Below are 13,108 nucleotides of genomic sequence, written 5' to 3'. Positions count from 1 at the left end.
ATATATTTAGATATGTTACTCTATCAATACGTTCTAGCTTTCGATTTTATGGGGTGAGTGCTGTTTGCAACTTTTATTGCACGCTTTATCCAAGTTCAAAATCTGTATGTTTTTTTTCTTTTATTATTAACCCATAAACTTATTTGAATTAAAAACTACACTACCCGGTAGGTTTAGCGATATATGACCGCGAAGACTTGTGGGTAAGCAGGAAGTAAACAAAGACACGTTGAGCATGGAGTGCACAGGGCAGAAGCACATCTCAGACAGGAAAAGCGTTAATAAGACGGATATTTTGCGGGATTTTCGGGTGTCTTTCTTCGCCATGAGTCGTCTGGCTTCGTTTCCCTGGACGGTGAGTGACGCTGCGCTGGCAGGCGGGTTTTATCACGTCTCCATTCATGCCGTTCAGCGAAACTCCATTCAATTATGAGTCCAGTTCTTGTCTCTGGTTTTGGGGAGATTATGCTCAGTCTCAGAATATCACTGAAATTATGTCATAAATAAGCAGACATTTCTGTATAATCCCCGCCAGCAGGTCGGAATTAAAACAAGTAGCAGGAGACAGAAGATTGGTGTTAAAAATTTGAAATAAAGGTGGCTAAAATGTGTAAAAATCTGTGAAAAATATAAAATATCTGATTTTAAGGTATTCTGACCTTTTTCTGAATTCTGAAAGAAATATTAAGTTCCATTATATCAACATTATGTTAAAGTTTTGAAAACACACGGTCATTTCTAACAGATAATTTCTTCTTTTCAGTTTTTAGAAGAAGACCTTGAAAGCACCAAATCGTCAGACTTGATTTCAGACATCTTAAAACAGGTCACTTTTATCATGTCTTTCATGGTGTCAAAACCTTCCTGAAGCGTCGATCAGAAACGTTAACGAATGTTTTGTTTGACAGACGTGTCTTCACTCTCTGTGCCGGAAGTTTCCACCTTCAGTCCGCTTCCGGAGGCTCTTCCTGTCCGAACTCATCAGACGGGTTGGTGCTCTGCCAGTCTGTCTTTAAATCTTTTTTTTAATGTTTTAATTATTTTCTGTGCATTATTATTCCCTGATTAACATTACTGTCTCTGTTTGACATATAATTAGTGTCAAGTTACACGTTTATTTCCAGGAGTTATTGTACAACTTACTGACCTGTCAAAGGTTTTCTTTCCCTAAACTTCACATGAACCACCTTAAATATTTCAGCTGGCCGATCAGGACAGACTTTTAAGGTGACACATTTCCTGTTGTGTTGTCTGTCCGCAGCAGGAGGCTGCGGGCTGCGACCCCCTGGACGAACTGTACGACGCTCTGGCTGAGGTGGTGGGAGCTGAAGACTCGACAGAGTGCTACAAAAACTACTTACTGGTACCAGAAAACACTCTTCTTCCAGTGGGTCACGACCAGGTTAAAAACAAACATCTGCGCTGCAGCCGTCTTCATGTTGTCCGACACGCAGAGCAGAAACAGAATCCATGTTTGATCTGCATGGTTTCTCTCAACCGGACTTCTGTACTCTGAGGAGGCAGGAGCTCAAACATGCAGAAGCAATCTGTAGTTTGTTCAAACGCTGCTCAGATAACGAGCTCTGAGTGGAGAAGTTAAACATCGTTCATCTGCAGGTACAAAACTGGTTAATGAAAAGTAAACTCCTGCAGGTGCATGTGCACTGTTTTCATCTTTTAGTCTGGATCCTGAGAGCAGTTTTATAAATGAAGCATCTGTGGGTCCAAACTGAGAGTCCAACATTTTGTTGCTGTGTGGGCCCTGCAGCCCAGCGGTGATGCCGTCAGCCTGTTGGAGAGCGTCGCTCTGATCTCCGAGGGGACCACCGGCCTGGTGACCTGGGAGGCTGCTCTCTACCTGGCAGAGTGGGCTCTGGACCACCAGCAGGCCTTCGCTGGCAGGTACGCACACACGACCACCACAAGAAACTCCATTAGGAGAGACAAAATGCTGAACCCCCCGCTCCTGCCTGCAGGACGGTGCTGGAGCTGGGAAGCGGCGTGGGGCTGACCGGCATCACCATCTGTCGCTCCTGCAGTCCGAGCAGATTCGTCTTCAGCGACTGCCACCCGAGCGTCCTGCAGAAGCTGAGAAAAAACGTCCGTCTGAACGGCCTGACGTCTCCTGCCGTCAGCGTGGAGGAGCTGGACTGGACGGCAGCCACGGAGGAGCAGCTGTCGGAGATCGGGGCTGACGTGGTCATCGCTGCAGGTCGGAGTTCAGTCTGCATCCGAGTCACTGCAGCAGTTTTCTCATTTGTTTTTTCAGTCTGCTCCACCATCGCTGTGGTTGATTTCATCTTTTCTGTTCCTGACTAAACCCTCTTTTATTCTGGTGTGAGATAAGAGAACACAATGCAGGAGCCGTCAGTTTATCTGACATTTACAGATCACAGGTGTGTCAGGTAACCCGACGCACCTGTGATCTGTAAATGTTCACAGAACCTGCTGGAACAGCGTTTTTCATGCTCAGCATCTTTTATGAATTGAATTTTACATACTTTGATAAAGTACAGGTACTTCAGATTAGTACTTGAGTAAATGCACTCCGCTGGTTTCCTCCCTGTGGTGCAGATGTGGTGTTTGACCCCGACATCGCAGGAAGTCTGGTGAAGCTGCTGTCTAAGATCCTGAATCGTTCATCTCCTGACGTCCTCGTCTGCTCCACCGTCAGAAACCAGGAAACGTACGGCGGCTTCAAGCAGCAGCTCGGTGAGGCGTCCGGTCTGATTCTGTCCTGAAAGGCGGGGAAGCCGTGACCTCTTTTCTTTTCACTGAACTGACTGAAGATGTTTTGTTCTGACAGGAAAGGCGGGAATCAGCCACCATGTGATCCCAGGCCCCGTCAGCCACGTGTTCGCTTACAGCAGAACCTCCACCATAGAAATGATCCGACTGCACACGTGACACAATAAAGACTTTATATACAAAAGAACATCAAGTCAAAGTGTCTTTTCTACATTCAGGTCCTCTGAAGGAGGAAAAACTGGAATAAAAAGTTCACGTACAGGAGGGAGTTTAGAGAAGCACCCGCGTTTCACTGCTGCGTTTAAAGCACTCAAATGAACAGACGGACGCCAAATCACCTTCAAAGTCAAAGGGTCTGTTAAAGGAACAGTTCACCCAAACATGAATGTCCGATTCTCTTCGCACTGCGGTTTGTCTTTCTCTACAAACTCTGCTTCACATCTTTCTCTGACCTCATCATGTTTTCCACCAGCACCAAAGTCTGATGGGATTTTTTGGCCCTTCAGGGAGCAGAGATCAGAGGCAGGACGTTCTGGTCCCAGTTGTCGTCCCAGCGCTGCCCTCTGCTGGTGCGGAGGTTCCTCCTGAATGCACCCAGTCTGCTGTCTGACCTGGGAAACTCTGACAGGAGAGACTGAACCACACACACACACACACACACACACACACAAGCTTGTTTGATATATTTTGTCGGGCTAAATGGAAAAAAAAAAAAACTCGACTCAGGGACGAGATGCTCGCTAACTAAGCTAACTAACATGGCAGCCCAGCCGAGCAGGACAACGTTAACGTTTACATCCCATGCTGTCCTCAACACAAGCCTCCCGTCTGTGAGCAGATGAATGTTTCCTTCTGCGTAGTGATACACAAAGAAAATAGTTCCTACATGAAGCTGCTCACAAGCTCTGTGGTTTATCTTGAGTAACCAGCTCATGATCTCTGAACAGAGAATTTGCTGTTGGGTTTTTCAAATGTGTTTTTGTGCCCTTCAGTTCCATTACAATGAAGAGAAGGCAGACGTCCCTACAGCCGGTATTTTAAAAAGCTCTGCAGCAGTTCTGCAGACGGGTAAACAGAACTACAGCGAAGAGGACACACGTAGTTTAGATTTGAGGTTGACTGTCATCCCTACAATGTCGCTGCAATATCAGCACGAAGGCATCTGGTTAAGAAGAGCGATATTTGATTTTGTCCTTATCGCTCAGCCCTACGCGGTGAATTAAAGCTTTATTTCGATTGTTTGAACAGTGAGAGACGAATCAGGACTGTTTCCTATAGTGAACGTCTTCTGCATCGTGCCGATGTGTCTCACCTGGAGCTGCTCTGCGAGCTCCTGAGGGTCTCTGAAGATCAGTCCGTTCTCCTCGTGCTTCACCAGTTCGTGTAAACTGTGGGAACAAAACGACCACCGTCATGACTTTGACACACGTTTCAGAACTACAGATTCGTTTAAGCTCCTGAACCTTCTGAAGGAGTGTGTCGTCGGTTCTGCTGAAATGAATTTGTAGATTTAAACCAGAACAATGAAGACCAAAAGCGCCGCACGTGTCCCTTACAGGCTACCGTATTTATTCCACCCGTCAATGAAAAGCTGGAGGGAAGTTCACGTCCCGTGTGTTTGTGTCTTGTTTGTAAAGTCTAAATCGTGGATGTCGTCCTGCAGCTCACCAGTCGAAGTGGATGGCACAGACGGGCAGACAGCAGCCGAACATGTCCACCACCTTCATGGGTAGATCCAGACCGCTGGACGACTTGTGGAGACAAACCCCGAGATCTGCTGAACCTGACGGGACAAAACACACACACACACACACACACACACTTTAAGCTATGTTTTAACGATTATGTTGGACCCTTGTTCAGGCGTGGGTTTAGTGTTTAGGAGTGTTTAGTGTTGCGTCTCACCTAATAAAACAGGATAGTCCTCCGCCTCCAGCCAGGGAGTGCAGATCTGCACGTGTTCTAACTGCAGAGAGTCAATCAGCTTCCTGTAGTATTCCTTCTGAGGACCCTTACCTGCACACAGAGAAACATGAGACCACGCTCACACTCCAGTGATTCCCGTTCAGAGGCAGACATTGTGAAGGAGAGCAGAGGATCACCTGTGATCACACAGACTAAAGATGGAAGTGAAGCTCCTCCTTTAATGAAACCTTCGTACTCTGTTGGGAACAAACGGGCGTGAGGTGAGACGGGATGACGTGCGACAGAAGGCAAACGGCAGCAGTTTAAAACCTCTCGTACCTTCAAGAGCCGTCAGCAGGATGGAGAAATCTTCATCCTCTGTGGAGAGAAGGAGTCTGATTACAAACACACAGATGGGACAAAACAAATCACGAAGGCGAGGAGGGGAGGCGAGTAACCCGAGTGTTTAGGTTTGATCAGTAACGTCTCCTCTTCTTCACCTGTCCAGCTGGTGCTGCTGATCAACAGCACCGGTCGCTCCGCCCTCAAGCTCACCGTGTCTTCAGTCAGGCGACGAGCAGAGAAAACTGTCCTCTCCACCTCGTCCTCCTCGTCAGACCTGGAAGACACCCAGCAGGGCAGTAAGGGTAGTTTGTGGATTTCAGGGTAAACCAGTTCAGATAAAATCATCTGACTTGTGTCCGCACGCGCCGGCATACGTTTGGAAAAGCTCGGAGGCTTTAAGTAAATCATTTGTTTGGAGATAAAGACAGAAAAGTTCAGCGTTAAAGCTCAGGTTGTGACCTCCATGGTGCTTGTAAAAACAGACACGAGAAGCTCGTGCAGCATTTCTCACTTGTTGCTCTGAAACTGAGGATACGTGTTGGCCAGTCGTACGAAGAGCTCGTGCTGCAGCCTCAGCGGAGTCTCTCTGAAGATGGAGGCCGGCCTGTCGTACAGAGTCGTCGCCCTGTGGACATCAGACAGTCATGCTCAGGCTTAGCTACCAGGTGAAACGTGAAGAAGAATGGTTACGATCTTAATCACTCCCATGAACTCTTACTGCCACCAGCATTACAAACTGATCGGAATCATCACTCTGGATTACTGAGTGTGACACAATTTATCATGGACACCACACCATAATGGACACAAGTCCTCAGTTATCGTCCCTCTGTGGGTTTCTTCAATGTCACACTTTCATTCTGTCTGATGTAATGGACCTTAACGCCTCTAGTGGTCGCTAGAGAAGCAGTTAGATCCCAGATGTCCTGTCAGTTGTTATAATGTGAAACTTTCTCAAAATAATGATGAATATTTTAGTTTGAGATAACAAGTCACTCAATGTGAGAAACTTCCTCATTTTAATGACATATAAAGAAACAAATCGTACTTGATGCCCCAGTTTTTCTGCAGGTCGTCCTTCATTGCGTTGGTCACACACAGGCTGTGAGTGGCAAGTGGACCTAAGACATGTTCATACCTGGAAGAAGAAACAACATCTCAGCCACATCACTGTCACAAATAAAGGAATATTCTGTGATTCTTTTGGGCCCACTTCAGAAACACGGAAATCCTACAAAGTTCAAGGTGCTTTTCTTTTCAAATCCATCAATTATCTCAGGAAAATCAATCTGTGATCTCAACATGACAGCCGAGAAAATATTAAGAACCAGTCCCCTTCACCACCAGCCTCACAGTACTGACCACTTTGCCAGCCAGACCACCGGGTGTCTGCCGCCGTGGCTCAGGGCCATGATGGTGTAGCCGTAGTTGTGCCAGTCGACAATTAATCTGCTGCCACGCAGGACGCACACGAGCCAAGCCACTGCGATGCTGGGCAAGCCCGGAGGATTCTGGGATACAAACACAGGCCTCAAGGCTTTATGAAAGCTTTAAAACTTCTGGGCAACATGAGCTACAGTTAAACTGAAGTTGATTTGCAGCACAGCAAGTAAAAAAGCTAAAACTAAAGTCCTACCGATGGAGCAATTCACAGCTTTGACTGTCAGATGTGTCAGTTTTAAAATCTTGTCTCTACATACAGACGTCACAGCACAGAGTTTCACCTTCAGCCTGTGATCCAGTACCTGCATTAGGATCTGAGCCTGCGTCTCCATCTTCAGCAGCACGTGGACAAGCTGCAGACCCTGAACCAGCACCTTGGTCACGTACGTGAGGATTTTAGGTCCCGCTGGAAAACACAACATGTAAACGTCCACAAACATGCAAACAGTGGTGGAACGTAGCTGAGTACTCTTACTCAAGTACCGTACTCAAGTACCAACAGTGTTGGAAAAGGTACCAAAAGGACATTCTAATATTGTAGTAAAAGTTAAGATAAGGTTACAGAGTAAAGATATCATGCAGAAATATTTTACTTAGGTAAAAGTGAAAATCAGCCGTACAGATCGTACTTCAGTAAAAATCGTCTTGAATCACATGCACTTAGATATCAGTGGGTCAAGTACAAGTAAAATACACGTGTTTACATGGATGTATGCACTGTAGGTAGAGTAGGGCGTTGAATGCAGGGCTTCTACTTGCAGTGGAGACTTATCACAGTGTGGTATTAGTACTTTTACTATAGTAAAGGACCTGAGTACTTCTCCCAGCACATAAAACACAGAGTAACTTGGCTGCAGTTACCTTGAACACCCTTCACATCTATTATGGGGACGATCCGTATTTTCTCCTCTCTCAGTACGTCTTGATGAGGTTTGGTTTCTAAAATGAGAGGGGGAAAATCACTTCTATTTTTGTGAACTTTTGCACTGATACTCTCTAAATTACTCTCCTCTAAATTTTAAGTAACTATCATGAGGCAAGCGTGTACTTACTGTCGAAAAATCTAATGAAATGCGTAAAATATGCGTATACATGGGACGTAGCTTTGTTTTTGTGCATTCATTCTAATTTACTTCACATATTAATGATCTACTAACAGCTTCCGCTGAGGTTTTTAGACAGGCGCTCTGATATGAAGCAAACTGATAAGAAAGTATGAATGACGACCTGAAGCTCTGCTATAGTGGGCAAAAGTCTCACCCAGAAACCCGACAAAAGTTACAGCATATCCGTGTTTGCTGAGGGACAACGCGTGATACTGCATCCGAGGGCTGCGACCGATATCCCCCAATACCAGCACACACACCCGCCGGTCAGTCCCACCGTTCCGCTGCCGTAACGTCCGTAACCACAGCAACACCAGGCCGGTTATGACAACCAGAGACACGGCCGACCATCTTACACTTACACCTGTTACATAAAACACCGCAACAAGTCCCGCAATTAGCGCAAATACAGTCAGAAAAGCCGAGCAGCTGCAGTTCGTCGCCATGTTTGTTTGTGATTTGTGATGACGTGGTGCAGTGAAGGAGGAGGAGCTTCAGACTTAAAGGGTCCGCACACTTCATGATGCGTTCAGGTTCAAGGAAGGAACAAGCATCGCAGGATAAACATGCTATCAGTAATAACATAAATTTTCCTTAAATTACTTAATTGATTTAAGAAAAATCTATTTCATGTTGATGACAAAACATAAAAGAACACAAAATAACAACCCAAAATAACATAAAATAGATTTCCGTTACTTCACATATTTTCTCTTTATCGCGATCAGACAAAATTAGTTAAACACGCTGATTCTGTTTCTTTGTAATGGTTCTTAGTTTTCTCTAATCTTACTGACTAAAATAAAAATAAATAAATGGATAAATTTGTTTGCCTGTCCTGCACTCAGCTGAAACAATCTGAAAACTTGACAGGAGAAAATCGCTCTGTATTCATGCAGTCCTGCCGTCATTCGCATTACTCCTTTCACCATATTACAAAAACACAAATAAATTCAATTCTTCTTTGGGCATCATTTCGGAGTACATCACCACATGTGATATCACTAGTTGTGGTCAAGACTGCAGGATTGTGTATTATATATTATGTACTCATAGGCCTGTTTGTCTTCACAGATATTTTTGTCCATCCATCCATCCATCTTCCTGGAGCCAGATATTTTTTGTTTCAAATTTTAATCCATGGAGGCAACAGTAAAACGAATCTGGTGGTCTCCTAATGTAACGTGCTTCGGTTTATTTCTTTTACAAACTTTCGGACATCAGTGTAAGGACTAACGTGAGGATATTTTCCAAAATATTTCTTTACCATCTTAAGTTTGGATTTCGTAGTGACAACCTCTCTGACGTCACGCCCTCCTCACTTTCCTCCCCCATGTTATGTAGTCCTCCCCGTCCCGGAGTCTGCAGACTGGGATCGTCCGTGTGAGAAGATGCGGGCAGCGGGGCACCAGCTGGCCGCAGTGCTGACTCTGTTCGCCGCAGTGTGCGGGTCGCGGGCGGAGGTGATCGACGACATCCTGGCCAGCCTCTCCAGGGGAGCCACCTTCCTGGAGCGGCAACACGAGCACATCAACCTGGACGGGGTGGTCGGCTTCATCATGCTGCAGGGTACGTCAACAGCTCCTGTGGGGAGGGGGGGGACAGGCCTGAAACACCTGGAAATTATTTGTGTAATGTTTATTCGGAGTGGGTTTGGATTTGCACGAGTGCACAAATATAATAATGAACTCTGCGCCGATTAGGCTGAAATTATGAGGGAAATGGTTTATTGTTTAAAAGTTAGACTCTGACACCAAACAAGCCCTCCTTTTCCTCCGACTTCTTAAGGTTTAGTGGCATGTCGATGTAAAGTGCTTTTTTACGCAGCAGAACTGTGATAAGAGCAAGTTGTCTTAAAGGGAAATGCAGTGCATGTGAACGGGAAGAAACCAACAATCTACAGGATGTACAGGCTTCAAAATTCTGCTGCGCGTTTTAACTGCTGAATACAAAATCAGTATTGTTACTTTTATATACCAGTGGGTCCCATAAAGGTCCAGCTGGCCCGTGTGCCGTTCAGGTGTCCTGAGTCTTCCTGAGGCTCACTGCCAGCTGTTCAGTATAAGCATGTTCAACATAATGCTGTTTATTTCTTTATTCAGTGGCTATAAGCTATTCAGTGTTTGGGTATGTAGGAATGTTACACTTAATATCCTAAGTTTGCTCATTTCTCACAAGTCTTGACATTATTGAACAATGTTATCGCTTCCTTTTCCTCACATCCTGCAGCTGAGGCTGATGGATTTTTAGCTTTGCAGGTGTTAACATAATGTTGACCTGACGATGGAAAGTGAGAGAATCACCAAAGTCAGTACAGGTGATCGTGTGGGGAACAGGAGAACTTCACGGCAGTCCATCCAGTAGTTGAGAGAGGCTTCAGTCTGGGTCAGAGTGACTGACTGACTGGCTACAGATTTAACCTGTCACATGATCTGTAAAAGACAGTGTTTTGACCCACTGATCCTGACCCTTCTGTTGGTGCCTCAGCTGAACTGAAGGAAGCAGTTCGGACGTGGCCTCACAGCGACCCGGTCAGCTGGGCTCAGAGAACCTCCGCCGTGGCTCTGGTCAAACGTCTCGATCAAAGCTTCAACAAGGCCCTCGCCGCCCTGAAGCAGAGCGACCCCAAGTACTACAGAGGTGAGAAGGACTTTCACAGAAATCCTGTGGTCGCAGTACACGAGTACAAAAACGCTCTGAAGTAAGTAAACAAGCAGCATTTAACACGTAAAGTAAACACAAGGTAGCAGTTAAAGCCACTCCAAAACAACCAAACTGGAAAGACTGGAAGTTTTCTGACAGAATGTCAACAAACACAAACTTCTCAGAAGACCTTTGGAGTTAATAAAGGTTCAAATTGGACTAATATCACATCCATCTGTTTTCAGTCACATGATATCAACATGAGTTTAAATTTGAAAGTGATTATCGATGGTTGCACATGTGTAAATGACATATTTTGAAAGAACCAAAGAGATGATCGACTTCGGAAGCAAACAGTCCGTGCACACTCCGGTTTTCAGCAGCTCCCCTGCAGAGGAACTGGTCCAAAGCAGGGCGAGCAGCATCCTAAAGGCCTCCATACAGCCTGTCAGAGACTGTTCACCCTCTTAGCTTCAGGTGTGAGGCGCTGCAGCCTGCGGGGCAGCACTGCCAGGTTTAACAGCAGCTTCTGCTCGGCTTCACACTGACTGTGCACTCTACATGCCCTGTCCTGTATCCTGTGTGCAATGTGTTCTTGTGCAATAGCCTCAGCCCTTCCTGTATCTCGTGTTTTCATGCGTATTTATTGAGAATATTTTATTTTTTCTGCTGCTGTTCTGCTTGTTAAAGGAGCCCTTGCACATAATTTCATTCTGCTATGCGTCTCTGATATGTGCTGAGTGACAATAAAGGAATCTTAAATGTTCATCTGTTTCCTCTGTCCTTGCAGAGTTTGAGCCCCTGCTGTCATGGGGTTTCTGGTCGATTCCTCAGGGCTGGAGCTCCACAGATCCCAGCCTGGTCTATCCCTCCAGCATGACCACCGAGTGCTACGACGAGCAGCTCAGTGACAAATGTCTGACGCTGCTGCTGGGCACCTGGTACGAACACATGAACATGAACAAACATACTTTATTCACTGCTCAGATCGGCTCTGACACATTTAAGTCTCCCTAAGCAGTGTCCTCTGTCTGTCCAGCTGCCAAAAGGGACACAAGCAGCTCTGACAAAATGTAAATATTCACTCTTTGGTTGGCCTCAGTTATTACTGTTCCCCCAGCGCGGCCTGTCAGGTGTCCCTTCCCTCTGATTGGTGGAGGTCGTATGCGGCCTGGGAGGATGTGCAGATGCTGCTTAGGGATGTAAAGAATACTGACACTTATTTACTGTTTACGTCTGTGTGAACAGGAAGACAAACGGGACGCCCTGCATCGTCACCAAGCCCTGTCGGGACACCATGACCCGCTTTGGTTGTCCATACTACTCTCTGTCCCACCAGCTGCTGTACTTCATGATTGGACAAATGGTGCGATTTTTAAAGCGAACTTGATTTTTTGCTTTAATTTGGAAACAGTTTGAACAGCTCTCTGCTTTGGGTTTGCCTCTCAGAGGGGCTGCACCAACCTGCTGAAAGGAGACACTCGGGCGTCCCGGGCCAACATGACGGAGCGCAGCTACGAGAAGATCTTCTGCTCCAACATGATGAAGACCAACCAGGACATCATCAAAGACGGTCTGACCGATCAGATGGTCGACATCTTCATTGAAAACAGTGAGTGTCTGCTTTGATTCTGACACATTAATGAATTTTTAAAAATGTAACAATTTTTATCTAATCTCCCAGCTAGACTCTTAATCAGTGAATTAATTGTTTTGTTTATGAAAGGTCAAAATCATTTTCCAGCTGAAATTTAAGACATCACACGGTTAAATCTGATCAAATGGTATTAATCTCAAAGGTTAATCTCTTGAAGCTGTCAGGAGTGACAGGACGAGCAGAGGCAGAATGAAGAACAATGTAGACAAAGATGTCCACTGACTTGAGTCCCCCTGCTCTCTGTCAACAGTCCTAATTTGCGGATTGGCTGGTTTCTCTGACTTCTACAAAGCTGATTGGCTGCAGCATATCCTCCGGCTGCAGGACGAGGAAGAGGGCTGCTTCGGCAGAGACAGTGAGTGTTATGGGTCCCTGAGTTATGGCTGAAAACGATTTGAAGATGAAGAATGATTAAAGTCTTGTGCATAGAACGTCTCAGGACATATCATGTATGCTCTGCCAAACTGTGGGCGACTTCCTCAGAGCCTCAGGATGCGAACTCTGTGTGATCCCAAACCACACTGCTCTTCCTGTTTGAGCCAAGCGGTCCCCCGTCTTTTCTGCCAAGTATTTTTGAAAATATCAGCTTTCACGTTGTGTTTTTGATGACTGGCTGATGTGGTGTGGTGTTTATGTCCTCAGAGAGCATCATGTCTCAGATCATCGGAGACGAGCTGCTGGAGCAGTTGCAGCCCCACAGGAGAGTCAAGAGGAGGGAGAAGATACTTCCAGGTCAGTTTGCCAATGAGTCCTCATCGGGGAGTGTCGGCACTCCTGGCTCATCAGCTTATGGCTCTGAAATGTACATTAATATGACGCCAATCATCACTCAGCTCTTCAGGTGACGGACTGATGGGTCACATGCAGCTCATGCTGACAGAAGAGATGAAGTATAACGTACTAAAACCGGTTTTCACTTCTTCATCTGTGTGTGTGAATCACACGTTTTCTGCTACACCTCTGAAAGAAAGTTTATTGGAGTATTTCATGACTGTTGTTGTGGTTTGTCCCTCCTCCTTCCTTGTCACCTCGCAGATGGCTGCTCCAGTCACATGACGGCAGTGGCTGTCGGTGCTCTGGGAGGGTACCTGAACTACTACCTGACAGAACAGGACATCACGAAGAGGCCGCTCTCCTGAACGCCCCCCTCACCCTGTCCACACCAGAAAAACCAATCAGAGATGTTCATCACCGTCGGAGACAAAATGTTTCTTCATGAACAAGATGGTGAAAATGCTTAATAAAATGCTGGGATGGATGC

The 13,108-nt window shown here is 45.9% G+C and overlaps 3 protein-coding genes across 5 annotated transcripts; 2 read left to right on the top strand and 1 right to left on the bottom strand.

Moving 5' to 3' along the window:
- The first annotated feature begins 178 nt into the window (after positions 1 to 178).
- eef2kmt (eukaryotic elongation factor 2 lysine methyltransferase) lies at positions 179 to 2,935 on the top strand. 3 transcript variants are annotated; one of them, XM_046414328.1, is made up of 8 exons: positions 179 to 355; positions 764 to 826; positions 909 to 989; positions 1,262 to 1,363; positions 1,769 to 1,902; positions 1,977 to 2,212; positions 2,575 to 2,712; positions 2,812 to 2,935. In XM_046414328.1, exons 1-8 carry the CDS (start codon positions 236 to 238, stop codon positions 2,913 to 2,915), a joined length of 978 nt encoding a protein of 325 aa, XP_046270284.1. In that variant the 5' UTR covers positions 179 to 235; the 3' UTR covers positions 2,916 to 2,935. The 3 variants fall into 3 exon arrangements, with proteins under 3 accessions (XP_046270284.1, XP_046270286.1, XP_046270285.1); XM_046414330.1 differs by having other exon boundaries at positions 198 to 355; positions 1,265 to 1,363; XM_046414329.1 differs by having other exon boundaries at positions 198 to 355; positions 2,807 to 2,935.
- alg1 (ALG1 chitobiosyldiphosphodolichol beta-mannosyltransferase) lies at positions 2,905 to 8,035 on the bottom strand. The gene is made up of 13 exons (XM_046414326.1): positions 7,702 to 8,035; positions 7,303 to 7,380; positions 6,744 to 6,847; positions 6,361 to 6,509; positions 6,047 to 6,136; positions 5,510 to 5,623; positions 5,154 to 5,272; positions 4,993 to 5,031; positions 4,851 to 4,910; positions 4,654 to 4,764; positions 4,417 to 4,531; positions 4,061 to 4,136; positions 2,905 to 3,382 (listed from the first exon to the last, which is right to left on the bottom strand). Exons 1-13 carry the CDS (start codon positions 7,991 to 7,993, stop codon positions 3,251 to 3,253), a joined length of 1,479 nt encoding a protein of 492 aa, XP_046270282.1. The 5' UTR covers positions 7,994 to 8,035; the 3' UTR covers positions 2,905 to 3,250.
- An 838-nt stretch (positions 8,036 to 8,873) lies between these two features.
- Positions 8,874 to 13,106, top strand: c16h16orf89 (chromosome 16 C16orf89 homolog). Its single transcript, XM_046414327.1, has 8 exons — positions 8,874 to 9,116; positions 10,035 to 10,187; positions 10,981 to 11,131; positions 11,439 to 11,556; positions 11,640 to 11,802; positions 12,098 to 12,202; positions 12,490 to 12,579; positions 12,883 to 13,106. Exons 1-8 carry the CDS (start codon positions 8,939 to 8,941, stop codon positions 12,984 to 12,986), a joined length of 1,062 nt encoding a protein of 353 aa, XP_046270283.1. The 5' UTR covers positions 8,874 to 8,938; the 3' UTR covers positions 12,987 to 13,106.
- Positions 13,107 to 13,108: the final 2 nt, after the last annotated feature.

Source organism: Scatophagus argus, chromosome 16, assembly GCF_020382885.2.
Source record: "Scatophagus argus isolate fScaArg1 chromosome 16, fScaArg1.pri, whole genome shotgun sequence".
NCBI classification, from domain to species: Eukaryota; Metazoa; Chordata; class Actinopteri; family Scatophagidae; genus Scatophagus; species Scatophagus argus.
This window is presented reverse-complemented; position numbering and strand designations above follow the sequence as displayed.